Source organism: Myotis myotis, unplaced genomic scaffold (genome assembly GCF_014108235.1).
Source record: "Myotis myotis isolate mMyoMyo1 unplaced genomic scaffold, mMyoMyo1.p scaffold_m19_p_1, whole genome shotgun sequence".
Classification (NCBI taxonomy): domain Eukaryota; kingdom Metazoa; phylum Chordata; class Mammalia; order Chiroptera; family Vespertilionidae; genus Myotis; species Myotis myotis.
In genome coordinates, this window is record NW_023416313.1 from 95,677,109 (window position 1) to 95,695,224 (window position 18,116).

An 18,116-nucleotide genomic window follows, 5' to 3' on the forward strand; every position below is an offset into this window, starting at 1 on the left:
TGTGTGTGTGTGTGTGTGTGTGTGTGTGTGTGTGTGTGTATATATATATATATATATATATATATATATATATATATTTGTAAAAAGTATTTTTCAGTAAAATATTACTTTAATGATAGGTTTATTTGTTTATTTTTATTAGATTCCTACTCTGTGCTATAAAGAACTTTTATTAATCCTATATAATAAAAGAGAAACATGCAAATTGACCATCCCTCCACTATGCTCAAGCCATGCCCACCAGCCAATCAGGAGCAAGTATGCAAATTAACCCAACTAAGATGGTGGCAGCCACAGAACTAGAGCGAGCAGGAGGCTTAGGTTGCCCCCAGCTATGGAGGAAGCCAAGCTTCCCGCCTGCCCTGGGCTCTGCTCAAGGCTACAAAGTTTCAATTATAGAAGATAAATAAGTCCCAGATACCTGTTTCCAGCCGGCCATGGCCTCTGCTCAAGGAAGGGCTGGGAGCGGGTAACCCAGGCTTCCAGCCGGACCTGGGCTCCACTCAAGGCTACAAAGTTACAATTATAGAAGATAGATAAATCCCAGAAAAAAAAAAAGAGAGGCTGGGAGCTTGGGTTGCTGGGGGGTGTGGCCAGCCTGAAAATGGCCATCAGCCCCTCACCCAGGCTGGCCACACCCCCATGGGGTGAGGGTTCCCACTGGGGGGCTTGGCCAGCCTGAAAACGGCCTTCAGCCCCTCACCCAGGCTGGCTACGCACCCCATTAGGGACCTCCACCTTGAAGGGGGTGTGGCCAGCCTGAAAACAGCCCTCAGCCCCTCACCCAGGCTGGCCAGGCACCCCAGTGGGGACCCCCACCCTGAAAGGTGTGTGGCCCGCCTGAAAACGGCCTTCAGCCTCTCACCCAGGCTGGCCAGGTACCCCAGCGGGATCCCCCCACCCTGAAAGGGGTGTGGCCAGCCTGAAAACAGCCCTCAGCCCCTCACCCAGGCTGGCCAGGCACCCCAGTGGGACCCCCACCCTGATCCGGACACCCTTCAGGGCAAATCAGCCGGCCCCCACGCGTGCACCAGGCCTCTGTCCTATATAATAAATGGGTAATATGCAAATTGACCCTAACAGCAGAACGACTGGGAATGACTGGTCACTATGACACGCACTGACCATCAGGAGGCAGACACTCAATGGAGGAGCTGCCCCCTGGTGGTCAGTGTGCTCCCACAAGGGGAGCTCTGCTCAACCACAAGCCAGGCTGATGGCTGCCAGCACAGCGGTGGTGGCGGGAGCCTCTCCTGCCTTCTCAGCAGCGCTGAGGATGTCCTACTGCAGCTTAGGCCTGCTCCCTGCTGGCAAGTGGACATCCCCTGAGGGCTCCCGGGCTGCCAGAGGGATGTATGACTGCCAGCTTAGGCCCAATCCCCTGGGGAGCGGGCCTAAGCCAGCAGGTGGACATCCCCCAAGGGGTCCCATACTACGAGAGGGCACAGGCCAGGCTGAGGGACCCCCCAAGTGCACAAACTTTTGTGCACCGGGCCTCTAGTAAAATATATAAAAATAAATATTGATAGCTAGTATCAGTATATTAAATTTGTTATTAAAGTTGTCTTGATAATTTAATCTCTCCCTTTCTGCTATTTTTATTCTCTCATACATTTCTTTTAATTTGGGAACATCTGTCTGCATGTGTAGTTACCTCTAGCTCAAAGTCTGATTAGATTATCATTAAACACAAAACCCACAAGAGGATTTTGTTTTTAATGATATTAGTAAATCTGGAAAGTAGAAGTGAAATGAATTTTTAAAACAAATATATAAACTACCAAAATTGACACTAGAGGAATTAGAAAAGCAGAGCTATGCAATAACTAAGGAAAACATTGAAAAATATTATGAAATAATTAGCTTTATGCAAGTCTCCTGCCTCCGATATAGTCTTAGGACTGCTTGATTACAAGAAATAGCTAAAGAAAACAGGGAGTTATAGGAAGAATGTACAGAAAGCTCATAGAAACAGTTACAACAAGTAAGACTGGACTTAATGGAAACTGGGAAATCATTAGAAAGCAAATCTCTTTTACCATGTGCTTTAGAGTATGTGCAGTTCTTTGTCTCTGCTCTCCTCTGAATACAGTATTTCTTATCTTGCTTATAAGTCTATAGTTGAAAAGTAACTGCCCACCTCATTCTAACTGGGCTTATAGCTTTAGCACTTACTATCATCTGATTCTCTACAGCTAAATATCTATTGGTTCAAAGTCATGAAACACGTTCTTATTAGTCCCTGAATATCCAGTGCACTTCTTTCTTCTCCCCAAGTGCAGTGTCTGCTCTGGGTTTAATGAGCTGTAGTTTGGATAGGTCATGTGACTCATAGTCTGCTCATAGGAGCCTTGGACCTAAGCATGGTCCACACAGGTAAGTTTATTGACATGTCTGCTATAGCTTCATTAATGAGTCTGTCCTATTTTCAGGCAAGAACCATTTCAAAGGTACATAAATTGGCATAGAGCACAAAAAAGGTAATAGTCTCAAAAGAAAACTTAGTTCATGAACATAAATGGCTGAGTTATGAACATATTATGCATTATTACCTACATATTATTATATAAACAAACACTATAAAATCATATTCATTCTAAGAATAGTCTATCAAAAGCAAGTAGTATTTAATGTAAGAATGCAAGAATGGTTTAATATTCAGAAACCTAGTAACATAATGTAATAAAATAAATATGCTATTGACATGGGTAAATAAGTCAAATAAAAAAGCCATCTAAGGCTGAAAATGCATTTGTTAAAATTTAAAAATTCTCAATACCATTTTTCAAACACTTGGTTTTTATGCTTTTATTGTCAGTGAACTGTGAACATTTATTATCTTTACTAGAGGCCTGGTGCACGAAAATTGTTCATGGGGGGGTGGTGTTCCTCAGCCTGGCCTGCACCCTCTCCAATCTGGGACCCCTCAGGGGATGTCTAACTGCCAGTTTAGGCCTGATCCATGTGGAATTGGGCCTAAACTGGCAATCAGACATCCCTCTAGCAATCCAAGATCACTGGCTTTTCACCACTCACCTGCCTACCTGCCTAATGCCCCCAACTGCCCTCCTCTGCTGGCCTGGTTGTTCCCAACTGCCCTCTTCTGCAGGCCTGGTTGCCCCTAACTACCATCCCCTGCATGCCAGTTCACCCCCAACTGCCCTCCCCTGCCGGCCTGATCTCTCAACTGCCCTCCCCTGCCGGCCTGATCTCTCCCCCAACTGCTCTCCCCTATTAGCCTGATCACCCCTAACTGCCTCTGCCTCGTTCCCCACCACCATGGCTTTGTCCAGAAGGAAGTCAGACATCCGGAAGGTGGCCAGTTGACCCAGTCTAATTAGCATATTACCCTTTTATTAGTATAGATAGATTATATAGGATAGGATTGCTTAAATGGCAGGGGGGCCTTTTTCAGCAAGAGATGTTCTTGGTAGACAAAAATACATAACCCCTATATCTGGACTGATAGCCAGCCATATACGCTATACTGCTAAAGTGGTTATTAAAAAATTGAACCGCTTTCTTACACCTTACACCAAATAGCTGTTGCCCTTAAAACCCCTTCTCTGCCCCGACCTTAGATTCTGCCTTTGCAGTTCACCCAGATTACGTTCTGATTGGTCAGTTTCTATGCCAGACAGCGTCAAAAGCTCCACCTCCTAGGCAGCCATTGGCTCCTCTGGGAAACCCAGAACTGCCCTGCTTTCACATCAGCGCCAGCCCTTCAGTTACGCCCCCAGTCTGCTACCGGGTATATCTCTGGCCGCTCTGAGAAGCCGCACCTCAGGTCGACACCTCAGGTCTGTGCTGGTGGCAATTTTGAATTCTCATCCCTGACCTAACCTTCTTACAGTGTGACCTCTGTGAAGGCAAGCATTTGTCTTGTTCATTCTTAGTTTACTCATAGACTTTACCTGTGTCTATGCATTTATGCTAGCACCACATGGTGACTGGTCGAATGGTTGTTTTTGTCATCACAGTCACTGCTTATATTACAAGCTCCTTGGGGCATGTAATAATTTTTTTTGTATTTCAAGTTTCTAATTCATATAACGGTATCTTAATAAATATTTTTAATGAATAATTCCATTAAAATAGTATAGCTCTTGAGAATTGTTAAGAAAACAGAATAGAGATTTTTTTCTTTGTCTTATGGAAGACCTTGTTTTAAGGCTGCACCTTTTTCTTTGTACAGTAAGAATGATCAGCAGGATTTTGGGGGATGAATTGCTTTTACTTAGGAGATGCCTTTGAAAATTCTTCTCTTTATATCATTTGCTTGTGGCTCTGTGAACTTTGACTCCTTCCCTTGAGTTGAGTCAGTGCCCTAATCTGACCACTGTGCATATCTAACTGATGGCTGATACTCCACCTGAATAACTCCATTTTAGATTCAATTTCCCTCTCAATCCAAACAACTCAAAGGAGCTTAAAATGGCCTTTCTTCTTTCAGTCTTCACATCTTGTCTGTTGCTCAGCCTACATCTGTAGTGTATTCCAAATCTTTACCTTTAACAACTTTCATGCCCCTGGTATCAATCTTTATTTCTTGCCTGGGCTATTTTTCATTCTTCTGGTATTTTTCCTTCCATTTCAGCATATCCTACCTATATTGCAGCTAGATTAAACTTTCTATATTGGATTTATATGTCACTCTCCAGCTTAAAATTTTGTGATGCAATATCTCTGATTGAATTACATGTAAAATTGTTGGCTTGACATTTGAAGCTGTTTCCATTCTGCCTTTCATGAATTCCTTACTCCTCCCGTCCCCCTGCATCCTGGACTTATTTCTCATGGTGGCCATAGCATGGCTCTTCTGCTGTCTTTACTTGTGCTGTGTCTTCTAACCCTCTTTTTCCTCACTTACAAAAAATGGCTCATCTTTATAATGTGCATATCAAAGGCAATGTTCATGGAACTTTAGAGTGTCCCCAACATTTATGATTTTCTTTATCCTCTGAACCTTCATGGCACTTTGTACTTCTCTGATGACTTTATTATGCTTTCTAATAGCTTCATCTGTGCTAATAGATTATAAGCTCCTTGTGTATGAAAGGCTAGTTTTTATTGCTTTATATTTATTGCAATGCCTAACATAGTCATTTATTCAGAGTTCAAACTGGCATTTTGAATCAAATACTGAATTATTTGAAAATAATATATACACTAAAAATAAGCAGTATACAATTGTATTTCAAATGTATCAATACCATGATTTGCTCTTTTTGTAAGTCTCAATACCAGGATTTACTCTTTTTGTAAGTCACAATCTTCGGACATCCCTTTGGGAGATGGTAATACAACTAAAAATATAAAACAGCACTCATATAAAATAAGGTTGTGTTAGTCATCCAGTTTGTTTTTAAAAAGGGATTTTTTACACATTTACATTCACATTTGCATGTAACAACTAAAATATTAGTGTGAAGAAAAAAAAGTTGTTATTATAACCTTGAGAAAGAATGTTAATTAAATTGAGAGATAAGAAAGGTACTGCATAAGATAATTCCCCCCTCCCATTTGTGATGACATTGAAACTTTATTTTGTTATATTGAACTTCTTTATATATTTTCTTATCTTGAATTGCCAAGACACTCTTGCAACAGATTGAATGCTATGATAAATATCTGCTTTTTAGAGCTTTGGACAGTATTGTTTCTGAAAGCAAGCTTGAACTCCCCATGAGATCATTGTAGAGATAAATGCTTAAAAGCTTTTCAGAGCCATACCTTGGCTCTAGCAAAATTTAATTTCCCAATGATTATGTTTATATCGATTTTGGAACACATAGCCATGAATATATTCGGCTTAGCTACATCATCGACAGTTTCCTATTCCTTGGGAATACATTCCTGTTTTATAAGCATATGGAAACCAGTTATTCTTTCTTATATATGTACTTAGAGTGAAATTATCTAGTTTTTAGAATAGACCATGGAAATGTCCTTACAGTTGTTTAAAGGCTGTGCCTTTATAACAGTTAAAAACATTTTGATATATATGGAATGGGCTTTGTAAATGTTCTATACTTTATTAGCTATTCAATAATACCTAGTTAGGTTCTGACCTATAGTCAAAACACAAAATGAGTTTTTAAAAGTAGATTCCAGCTACATAACAATCACAGTGTTGACTATGTACAATGGGTATATATAGTGAAGTGATAAGTAAACATATAAAAAGACCTTGATTCAGTCCTGTTGGTGTTAACTTTAAACAAATTACCATAACTTTTTTTTAGCTTCATTTATGGATTCTGATAGTAGCTACTTTCCAGAGAGTTTATGAGTATGCTATGAGCTAAGATATGGAAAGGACTTACTATAGTGCCTACTGTTCAACATAGGTTTCTTCTATTCCTCTTGTACCCCAATTTTTTTTTAAAGTGATTTGATAAAACAATTTGTTGATAATATTTTCATCTTTGAACTTCTGTTCTATGATGATTAGTAAATTAGCAGGTACATTTGGTAATCAGTAATCATACGATCTTAGAACTAGAAGGTCTGGTCTAATTATTTACAGGTGAGAAAATCAAGAACCAATGACCTTGAATGACCCATTTGTCACCGTATAGCAGGTCAATAGTAAAGTTTCAAACCTAGATCTTGGGGCTCTTCTTTGCATGGTACTTTTTCCATGCACCACATTAGATGTGGCATTTCCAGGGTCACCCTTTTCCAAATAACTCTGTGAGTATGTTTCATTAAGAGGATCTAGCAGGCTTCAATCTCTTCTGTTCTTAGTCATTCTTGTTGGTGAATTGTAGAGTGTTTGCCAGGCTGGAATATAGAAATAAAGTTCAGATATCAATTCAGTGTGGAATATAATCTCCTGCATGTATTTTATTTTTTGAGTGAGCAGAAGCCCCATTGTAACATACTTCACGAGTCAGTTATAATTTTTGTTAAATCATCACCCCCAAATACAGTCACTGGTCCTGTCTCTGAAATACAAACATTATAAAAGCCTGTAATACATTTTAAAAGATACATTTTGATGATGTTTTGAGAAATATTTAGTCCTTATCTCATAAACATTTAAAACTTTGAATATTTAAAGAAGGATTGTTTGCTTAAACAGAATGTTCACCATTGCTGTGTTTGGAAAAGTAGAAAAAAATCTAATGAAATACTGAACTTAAAGTATAATAAAAAGATGAATTAAATAAAGAACTAGTTAAAATATAAAACTGTGTAATTTTCCTTACAGTATTAAAGTCTTCTGCAACTCTATCCCAGAAGATTAGATTTTATAACAGATAATTTACAGGAATTTTTGTATTTTGAAATGGCCACACTTAATTGGCAATTTGGTAGTCTCTACAAAAGATCTTGTAAAGTTTGTTAAGAAAATCTAAAGCTATTATCAGTTTTTAAAAATCCATGCATATGAATACTTTGTCTAGTATGGAATTTGTCTATTTTGCCTGATTAAGTTAAAATCTGATGTTTTTCTAATTCATGACTGTTTTTGTACAAGAGAAAGTAATATAAATGCCATATAGAATATCAAAGGGCCTGGCCAGTGTGGGTCAGTGGTTGAGTGTCACCAGGAGGTCACAGTTTGATTCCCGTTTGGGACTCATGCTTGTGTTGTGGGCTCGATCCTTAGTCGGGATCAAGCGGGAGGTGGCCGATTGGTGATTCTTTTTCATCATTGATGTTTCTATCTCTCTCTCCCTCTCCCTGCCTCTCTCTGAAATCAATAAAAACATATTTTTAAAAAAAGAATGTCAAAGGAAAAAACACATATAGTGATCTTAAATCTTAAAATAAGGAACCAAGTACATCCTTGATCAAATGCACATGTAGTGATATTTCTATAGTATAAAATATTTCATAGGATTATGATAATAGTAGTTTAGAATCAAAGCTTAAGTCAAACCTTGAAAAAAGTTGTCCTTGCTACTTCATTAACATGTAACAGTAAAGTTATTTCTTTCTCAGCAAACTTTATACTTACATAAAAATTTTGACATAAAATAAGACTCTCAGAGTAAGATTGCTCTTTAAAACACTCACTATTTGGGGCAGTTTGTCATAGAAATCCTTAAAAGTAATTTCTCTGTGCTTTAAAAATGGTTAGATTACAATAAATGGCTAGAGTACCTACATTAAAAATGACTAATATAGTTAAATGAAATTCTCATTTTTTAGCTCAAAGTGCATATAAGACCTGTATTTCATTTATACAGTTATAGTTGCTATTATATTTTGGGATGAAATTCTTCTAATATTCTAGACTAAATCTAGAAAATTTTTCAGTTTTTGGTAAGTTATCTTCATTAGTTTTATGTAAATCACAGAATACATACTATAAAAGTTACTATAATCACACTATTTTCAATGAATTCTTATTATATTCTAAATTCTTATGTATTGAATATAATTAAAACAAAGCTTTCTAGATCTTTTTGACTGTCAAGGTAACTATGAAGAAAGGGCAGGCTCTATTTGAGTACAATAAAATTCGCCTCCAGTTATTTTTCATTCCAGCTCCTTTGTTTGTGTGTACAATATCTTACATGATCTGAATCATTTTTAAGTGTACCAGAAGTACAGACTTTATAATATAATCTCTGTATCTGGTGATCAGTAGAGAAAAAGTACTGCTCAAGTAAAAAACAGGAAAGGTCATTATTATCTGCTTTTACTGTTGCTACTAACTCCTGGGGAGTCTTGTTTTTGCTGATCATAATAACCAGATTGCCTCCATAGCATAAGGATTACCCTTGCTTTCAATAATCATCTGCAATAACAAGGCCTTTGAAGTCGGAGATTGGAAAAGATGATAGAAGTTAATATCACTATCAGAAATAACAGTCAGTGTCTGCTGCTCCATGCTTCGGTAGGTTCTACCCAAAATGAAGCACTACAGACCTAGGTTTGAATCTCTTACTGTGAGAACTTGGGCAATTGATCACTCTAAGTCCTATGAAATGGATGTTGTGAAGATTAAATGGGATTTTATATGTAAAAGCCATGACACAGTGCTTGGCATAAGGTGATGATCCTTTTTTTCCCTCTCACAGTACCTGGTAGATTCTAGTAGAGGGGGTTTCTAAGTGTTGTTGAATGACTCCCTTCATTTTTATAGTTTCATCTTTCTCCAAAATTTTCAGCAGAGCTTGGAAAAGGGATAATATGAATAAAGTTTAAGACCTTGGATATCATTTTATAACAGTATTTTTAGATTAAAAGAACTTCGTTGCATTTGGATGTTATTAAAAATCCTTGAAGTTAAAAAAAAAATCATTTTATTGGTTCCATCAAGGAAACAAGCTAAAGTCGTCTATAGAACAGAAATACAGATATGTTTCCCCTCACTGCTGATCTTTCCTGTTGAGTATTTCAAAATTTAAGGCTTTTAATAGAAAAATCTTATTTCAGCAAAACACTGAGGTTCTTTAAATGATCCATCAGCCCCTTTATTAAATCTCATAATTCACTGTGACATTGCTTTACAGCTTGGTTTTAAAAGGATTTACCTAGCCAAATTGATGAGCAAATTGCTGGTGTGTTTTAAATTGGATTATATGAGTTAAAAGGGGAGTAACAGTGGAGGGTATTTCACTATTTGGATTTTGCACTATTTAGACAGAGAAATTAAGAGTGAATGCCTATTACTCACTCATATAATTATCTGCTTATTAGGTAGATAATTAAAAAGTGAATGTTTATCCTGAAAATTGCTGGGATTTTAAGTATGTCGTTTTCATTAATGAAACACGAGAGCATTTTGCATATACCTTTGGTGAAATTAATTAAAACACAATTTAAAGAGTTAATTTATTATTTATAATAACAATTTAAGCCTTTAATGAAGTACATTCCTATACAGAGGACTCTGACTTAGATAGGCGTGAAAACTAAAATAGATTATAGTTTTTATTGTTTAATTATTGATTAGGAATCTGAAATTCTCATCTTAAGAAGTTTAATTTTAAATGTATTTTCCCACATTTGATGTATATACTACCAAAAATGAAAACTTGCTAATGATGTCCACTCTTACAGCATTACTGTATAGCTCACTGTCCACTATGGTAGCCACTATCCAATATGACTTCTCTGAATTGAGATGTGCTGTAAGGGTAAAATTAAAACACACTGGATTTCAAACACTCAGTATTTAAAAAATGTAAAATCTCAGTACTTTTTACATTGATCACATGGTGTCACCCCAACTCATTGCACATGTGCCCATCTTCCCCTTCGTTGGACCTCTACCCCCAGTCACCTGCAGGGAATGGGCTGGTGGTTTCCTGGGGAGTGTGAAATTGCAGCTTCCTGGTGAAGCTGCCCAAAATGGCTATGCTTTTGATGTCTGGCCTCCTTTTTGCTCCTTTCCTATTATTAATAACTAGCTAATTACAATGGTATTACAGATACATGAGGAGTATTTCAATTGGCTAATGATAATATGGAGTAAAAATTATATTCAAGGCCTAAGTAGCTGTAGAACCACTGTTTTCATAGTTAATGGACCAGGAACTGTGTTATTTGTAAAGGATTCCTGGTTCACAATGGCTTCCTCAAGCTACTGATGCTCTGCTGTCCTCATCTCTCTCTATTTATGCACCACTGACATTGAACTTTGGGCTCCTCCAACTCTGGTTTCTGGGTCTCACCAATGCTCTTTGGATGCCCTCCCTCTACACCATCACTTTACTTAATTCTGACATAAGGGGAAGATCTCATTCCTTAGTTTCTCTTAAATCTTGCTATTACCTCATATAAATACTTCCCTTTAAGAAACATCACACTTCCTCCATAAAGAGCTGAACTGCCTAATTTTGTGTGTGTTTACATAAGTTATTGTTCTATGTCTTTATTCCGTATGCTCTACAACCCCAAAAGCCTTTCCTGTGTTTTTCTTAAATATAGGACTTTCTCATTATTTTCAAAATTCAATATATGATTCCCTCCCTCTCCCTGGAAACATGACAAAAATAGTTTTTCTTTGTAAATTACTAGGAAATTATTTACTTTTCTGTGTTTTCATAAAATTCATAAATCATGTAAGAAGGACATGAAATGAATTAATTAGTAGAACATCTCTCTCTGAAGGGTTAAAGGATTGCCAGCACTGATCAAGCTTGCTCTCTCTCTGGCTCCTGATATGGTGTTGACAGCCAAGCAAAGAGCTTCTTCAATAAATCCACTCTCATATTTAAGTTTTTCCAGATGTGAGAAGTAATTAAGTCTTTGCATTTACTGAAGCCTTGTGCGCTTTTCAGAAGGGAACTGGCATCTGTGGTGAATTAACTCTGCTTGAGCGTGTGTGTGTGTGTGTGTGTGTGTGTGTGTGTGTGTGTGTGTGTTCTGTGTATGTGTATGTTGTGTGAATGTACATATACACTAGCACACATGTGGCATTTGCCAATAGTCAAATGAGATCAAACCTGAAAACAAAACAAAAAGCTAATTTCAATAAACAAGAATTGTTGCAGCTATGTTTACAATAGAGAGAATTGGGCTTTATGGAATACTTTCTCCCTTTCCATTTTTGCTGAACATTAAAGGAAAGGAGAGAGGATAATTAAATCATTTGTATATGTGAAAGGATTTTTTTAAAAATTGTGAAATCCTGATTCTCATAAAACATAAAATGAGCATGTTTTAAAGATCTTAACTCATTAATTAATTAGGGTACCAGTAAGATGTTACAATTGGTTCAAATGTCAATTTGAAGAACCACACATAAATGAGTAATAAGGAATGCCGAATTTATAAATAGATGTCCAAAGGGTATATCAATAAGGCAGTAACCAATTGCTTTCCCCAGGAAACAACTTTCATTTTTATGGATAAAGCATCATAGCATTGTTATCAGTTATTAACAATTTAAGGGGTTGTAAAATTGTTCAAAGACAGTGAAAGGCCAAATTAGCCAGAAGGTAACACCAGATAAGACACCAGGTAATGTTTTCTGATTATTATTATTATTATTATTATTACTACAGGCCCAGTGCACAAAAATTTGTGCACTCAGGGCGAGGGGTCCCTCAGCCCGGCCTGTGCCCTCTCGCAGTCTGGGACCCCTCAGGGGATGACCACTTGCTGGCCTAAGCCAGCCTAAGCCTGCTCCCCAGGGGATTGGGCCTAAGATGGCAATCAGACATCCCTCTGGAAGCCCGGCAGCCCTCAGGGGATGCCCACTTGCCAGCAGGGAGCAAACCTTAGCGCTGCTGAGGAGGCAGGAGAGGCTCCCACCACCACCGCTGTACTGTCAGCCATCAGCCTGGCTTGTGGCTGAGCAGAGCTCCCCCATATGAGAGCGCACTGACCACCAGAGGGCAGCTCCTGCATTGAGCGTCTGCCCCCTGGTGGTCAGTGTGTGTCATAGTGACCAGTCATTCCCAGTCTTTCTGCTGTTAGGGTCAGTTTGCATATTACCCTTTTACTATACAGGATAGAGGCCTGGTGCACGGGTGGGGGCCGGCTGGTTTGCCCTGAAGAGTGTCCCGGATCAGGGTGGGGGTCCCGCTTGGGTGCCTGGCCAGCCTGGATGACAGACTGATGGCTGTTTGCAGCTGGTCACACCCCCTTCAGGGTGGGGGTCCCCACTGAGGTGCCGGGCCAGTCTGGGTGAGGGCCTGAGGGCCATTTTCAGGCTGGCGGGTGACTGAAGCTCCCAGCCTCTCCTTTTTTTTTTATTTAGTTTTTTATTCTGGGATTTATTTACCTTCTATAGCTGTCACTGGAGCTAAGAGCCAGCTCCAGCTCTGAGGCCCCGCTGACTGAAAGCAGGTACCTGGAGCTTGTTTAGCTTCTATAATTGCAACATTGTTGCATCCGGAGCTTAGAGCTGAGCTGCGGCAGGCGGGGAACCTTGGCTTCCTCCATCGCTGGGGCAACCAAGCCTCATGTTCACTTCAGCTGCTGGCTGCCGACGGCCATCTTGGTTGGCAGTTAATTTGCATATCTTGCTAATTAGCCAATGGAAAGGGTAGCAAAGTTACGGTTAATTACCATGTTTCTCTATTATTCGATAGGATTTGCTAGTTTCAGAGTCTTTTACAATTATTCCTGACATGTCACACAAAACTTCAGAAAAGGGATGCTTTGAGGATAGCCAAACTGATCCTGCCTGGTCCTTTAGTTCTGGTTACAGGCCACATAGAGGCTACTCAAACCATGAGCTTCTTTTCTCTTGGTGTGCAGGATTGTGGAAGTGATTGTGGTTTTAACCTCGTTGTTATTAAAGCTGAACTAATATCTCAAGTAAGTAGCAAATTAGACCAATGTCCTTCAGTCTACTGGGTGGTTATGTTAATGTAGACTCCGAATAAGAATACTGTTTTCCTGTCAGTATATCTAGAAGAGTACATATTTTTAATTTTGGCATCCCAAACACAACCAACCTGGAAATTGTTATGTCAAAAGTTATTTGCAGTTTCTTTTTCTCCTACTCCCCCAATACCAAGTTAGATGTGTGGGTTTCATTTGTAAGTAGGATCTATATTTGTGAAGACAGGAATAGGAACACAGACAAACACTCTATTAAATCTTATTTTAATGGCATAATTGGTAAAGGTGACAATTATCCAAGTTGCTTTGTATTCTTTTGATTTCTACTTAACAAACAATAATGAAATAGCTATTAGAAATAAGATAGGCTTAATGAATGTAAACTGTAAAAATAGATAGAGCTAATATTAAGCAGAACTCTTTTATAAAGAAGACAAATTGCTCTAGAGAGCTTACTTTTCTTGTTTTAAGAAACGATCCCACCCTCCCACCCCCAACCCCCACCTATTAGTAAAGTTCTCTTTTGGACAGATGCCAAAGGATGGGGAGATACATGAAGCAAAAGTAAAATAACCAGGAATTCAACTGAGAACCTTCTGGGAGGTAGTCATAAAAACAAACAAGCAAACAAACATAATAGCAACAAGAAAACCACAATAAAACCAAAAGCCAAGGCAACTAAAATTGAGTATGTGAAAGACTAGGAAAGCAGAGAAACAAGTCAGATGAACTGAATCCTCTCTCACCTAACCATTTACAGTGAATGTTTTATAATAAGAACTGGTGAATTAATATTTTTTATATCTGGAGTAATCTTATTTCTTTTTCTAATATGCTGGAAAGTAATATTTCATCGGTGAAATTGATTTTTGCATGTTTAACTTTCACATTAATAGGACAAACACCTTGAATATAATTAAAAATAAGTTATTTTGTCTTCTTCCATTGACTGGTACTAATGCAAATATGGGCTTTAGCTCACAGTTGCTTTCTTGTCTTTTACTGCAAAGCTGAATTGTTGAAATGAATAAAAGCATCCTTTTTTTTTTTTCTTTTTTCCATTACCCTTTATCCTCTCTATGCCCTCTTCTACCGCCATTCACATCCCTCTGAAAAAAAATCAGTTTATATCTGTAAGTTTTCCTCTACTCAGAACTGATTCTCAATGAGAGGCAGAGAGGGATTAAATAATTTGTCCTAGAAGATATGAGAGAGCCAGTCCTGGAAGTAGGGTATCTGGCTATAAGTAAGGTGATCCTCATTCTGAATCAGGGCATGGATAGAGTATTCATGCAAAGAGTACATTACATAAAATGAAATGCTCACTAAGTAGTAGGGATTAGCAACTATACAGAAATTTCCTTTTGGGACTCCCTAAGGTGAAAATATGTATTAAAATATATTTATTTTTTTTAAAGCGGATGATAGGGACTATTGAAACGTGATAGCTATCAATGAATAACACTTTCTTCTTATTCCCCAAGTCACATTTTGAAGCTATTGACAAGAGTGCTCTGCTGTGATAAAGTGCAGGGTTTAAAATGTTTTAGAGAAAATGTTACATGAATTTTGTATTATATCTATAAGTGAAAGGAAAAATGCATTCAATCAAAAGTACTAATATGTCTAACTCTCCAAACAATCCATTAAGGGGTTCCTCCAGCAAGTCTTGAATGATGCGTTTCTTATTCCCTATCTTATATTAGTACTAAGTGTGTTTTACTCACCACTGCATCTCTGACACCAAGCACAGTGCCTGGCATAACACACTTACTTGAATGCATGGACTTGGGGCTCTAGTTAAATTCTGGTCCTAATGCCCCATTGCATAATTTTCTGAGTAAAACAAATAATTTATCTTGATCATAATTTTGTCCTCTGTAAAAAAGAGGGCTTTAGTAGGATTGATTTCTTAAGGTTCTTCGTGGCTTAAAAATTTTGATTCTAAAATCTCAAATGGAAAATTTATGTTCACATATGGTGTTTGGTTTTGCTTTCATAATGTTTCTATATAATCTCAACAAATTATTTTCTTCCAGCACAGTGAAGAGTCATTGAGAACTTATTACATGATGGGAAATGAGAAAAAGCAGCCATTGAAGTCTAATGAAGGTAATTCACCAGAAGTATGATGAAGGTAATTCACCATGGTGAATAGATGTCATCATGAGCAATGCAAGTATTGTCACCTCAAACACTAGCCAAGAGGTGAATCTTAGGCAGCTGTGGCAAGATTTTTTCCCCTACACCACTGGAAGTTTGCAAGAAAAGCTTATAGAAAATGCTCTTCCATATTTCCAAATAAAGATAATGGAATCGATCTTCTGTAGTATATAGTTTTTGGCAGAGGACTTGAGGGAATCAGTCAGAACCCATACATTCTGCTCTCTAATGTGAGGAGAATTTCCTTATAGAATTTTCTACACTGGCATGACGGGGCTGTTATTTTAAAGTTAAGTTTTCCAAACTCAGTATTGCAGATAAGCAGGATATATGGTGCCATTAAGTTATAGCCTGTATCAAAAATTGTTTCATGAAAAGACCAATGAGTCTTCTAGGACACATTACTTTTTTTAGAATAGAACAGTTTCCCTAAGTACTATTTCACAGAAGAATGTTAGTTTTCTGGAATATCAGATAGCATTAATAAATAGGTAAGTAAGAAGATTAGAATAGATTTGATGGACAGGATTTCATTGTTTGGGAAATGCTGAGTTAAGCAAATACTTTTCTTGGTTGTGAGTCTTCTCAGAGCTTCTAATGTGTCATTATGCTGTGTGGCTCTTTAGTGGTAGGGGTAGAAATTAGTGTACAGGTTTCCCCAAACATGTTTTAGAAATTCCCTTTTCTCCTTTAGAGTGTTCTATGGAACTTTAGCCTCATGGAACACAGTTTGAAAAATTATTTACACATGATGACCGTGTAGACTTTTTCTTGTCAGAAGTTTTAATTTAGGCAAGGCTAAGGCATTTTAAAAACTAAATTTAAAACTAGATTTGATACCAAGAGAAAATAACATTATACTTAGCTATTTAAATGATGTATTATTTTTTAATGAAGTTATATTTTGTATAATTAGTTTAATTATTCACCATAAGGTATTTTTATGCTCAGTGCTTATCTGCGATTGCTGTATAAGTATTAATTTATCCTAAGATTTAAATAACCAAATTGATAAATTATGAGTTGGATAGAATCTTAGAATTGCCTAAATTGACATGAGAGTGTTTGTTTTGAAAAATACATTTTTAATTATATAATCGATGACACATACCACATTATAAGTATTGTTATAGTTTATTTTTCCAAACTTTTCCGGGTGTGTAGTATGTTTTGAAGAATATAAAAATAACTATCAAGTTTGTAAAAATTGACACCATGGGAAGAATTGAAAGAAATGATTATTATTTTTTGAAACAATGATGTTTCTAGAAATCTTAAATGATATATCAACCTATGTTAACTGCAACTTCTCAGGTTTAATGATATTTACAATTAAAATAATACAATAGCAATATAGGATTAACAGTTATAATTAACTCAGAATAGATTCTCTGAAGGGTTCAAAGAGCTTTTCATAATAAATTACTAGCCTTTAATCAGCTAATTTAAAGTACTTTTAAGAATGTGACAAGTACGTTTATATCTCATAAAAAATTTAACTTAGGTTAATGAAATGAGTTTGAATGATCCAGATTCACTATACCAAATCAGAGATATGTCTGACATTCTAGTGAAAGCTTTATTTAGAAGGAGTTGAGGAATTCTTTGAGATAACAGGCTTCTGACTATGCTATCTTGAGTGTTAAAGCTGAGTGGTTTTCCCAGAATCTTGAAGTCTTTTTCAAATTCTTTTATGAATGAATTGAATTAGAGAAATATAAATAAATTGTCTTTTTTGAATTTCTTAGTTTAAAAAAAATGCTGACTTGAATGTTCATAAAACTGAATTTTGCTCGTTGAAATGTTATTTCCCCTTAGGAGGCTAGCCCTGGTCCACCTCCGGGATTCTGTTCCATCCACTCACACACAGTTATGATAAGGAGAGTGAAGTGTGAGCTAAATAGGGAGGAGGCCTGGGCAAGGTCATTTCTGCCAGAACACCGGAGATGCTAAGATCTCAAGGGTGCCATAAACATAAACAGATGTTACATTAGAGAATTAAAACAGTGTACATACATATAGCGAGAGGGAGTAAAAATGAGGGTCCCTATATATGAGGATGTAAAGGGTGAAACTGAAGAGGAGAAAGCGGAGGAAGAAGAAAATGAAGAAGACAAGGTGAGTGTGCGAGCACCTGCCGAAGAAGGTCATTTGTGCCTGGAAGCTGGTGATTAGAAGTTTGTCTCCTTTCCTTTTTCTCTGGACAGGTATTCTTTAAGCCTGTTATTGAAGACCTGAGCATGGAATTGGCCAGAAAATGCACCGAACTCATTAGCGATGTAAGTGGCTTAAGAAATTTTTGTCTCATTCTGCATTGTGTGTCATAGACTATTATGCCATAGAATCATAGAGCTGGGAAGAAAACCCTGGAACCACCTATTAAAACATGGTTGTTTTCCAGATCATGGAACGGAGTCTAGAAATTTTAGGTAATTTCTCCAAGGTCACCCATACAGAGAATTTCTGTGGGAGCAGGACTCTGTGTTCTTAATCCAGAATCCTGTTTCTTATGGATTTTGGTCATTCTGGCAATAGGAATTTCATTTAAGAAAGTAAACAAAAAAGTTAATACTCTGTACAGTACTTCTTTTGTGTAATCAGTGCTTTATAAAGATTTCCTAAATTTAATCCCTTAAAGATAATCTATGGCCGTGGTCGGCAAACTGCGGCTCTCGAGCCACATGTGGTTCTTT

General features: G+C 37.5%; 1 protein-coding gene across 10 annotated transcripts in view; it reads left to right on the top strand.

Annotated features, from left to right (window-relative positions):
* Positions 1-18,116, top strand: part of NEBL (nebulette) — a 378,693-nt gene that overhangs the window by 249,398 nt on the left and 111,179 nt on the right. For 2 of the 10 annotated variants that reach the window (XM_036345436.1, XM_036345387.1), the window contains exons 1-2: positions 16,941-17,541; positions 17,631-17,702. The exons of 2 other annotated variants lie outside the window; for them this stretch is intronic. In XM_036345436.1, coding sequence (XP_036201329.1) covers positions 17,461-17,541; positions 17,631-17,702 — 153 coding nt within the window. In that variant the 5' untranslated portion in view covers positions 16,941-17,460. Of the gene's footprint in view, positions 1-16,938; positions 17,542-17,630; positions 17,703-18,116 lie in introns of those variants that run through there. 6 more of the 10 variants (XM_036345446.1, XM_036345426.1, XM_036345417.1 and 3 more) reach the window with 5 other exon arrangements.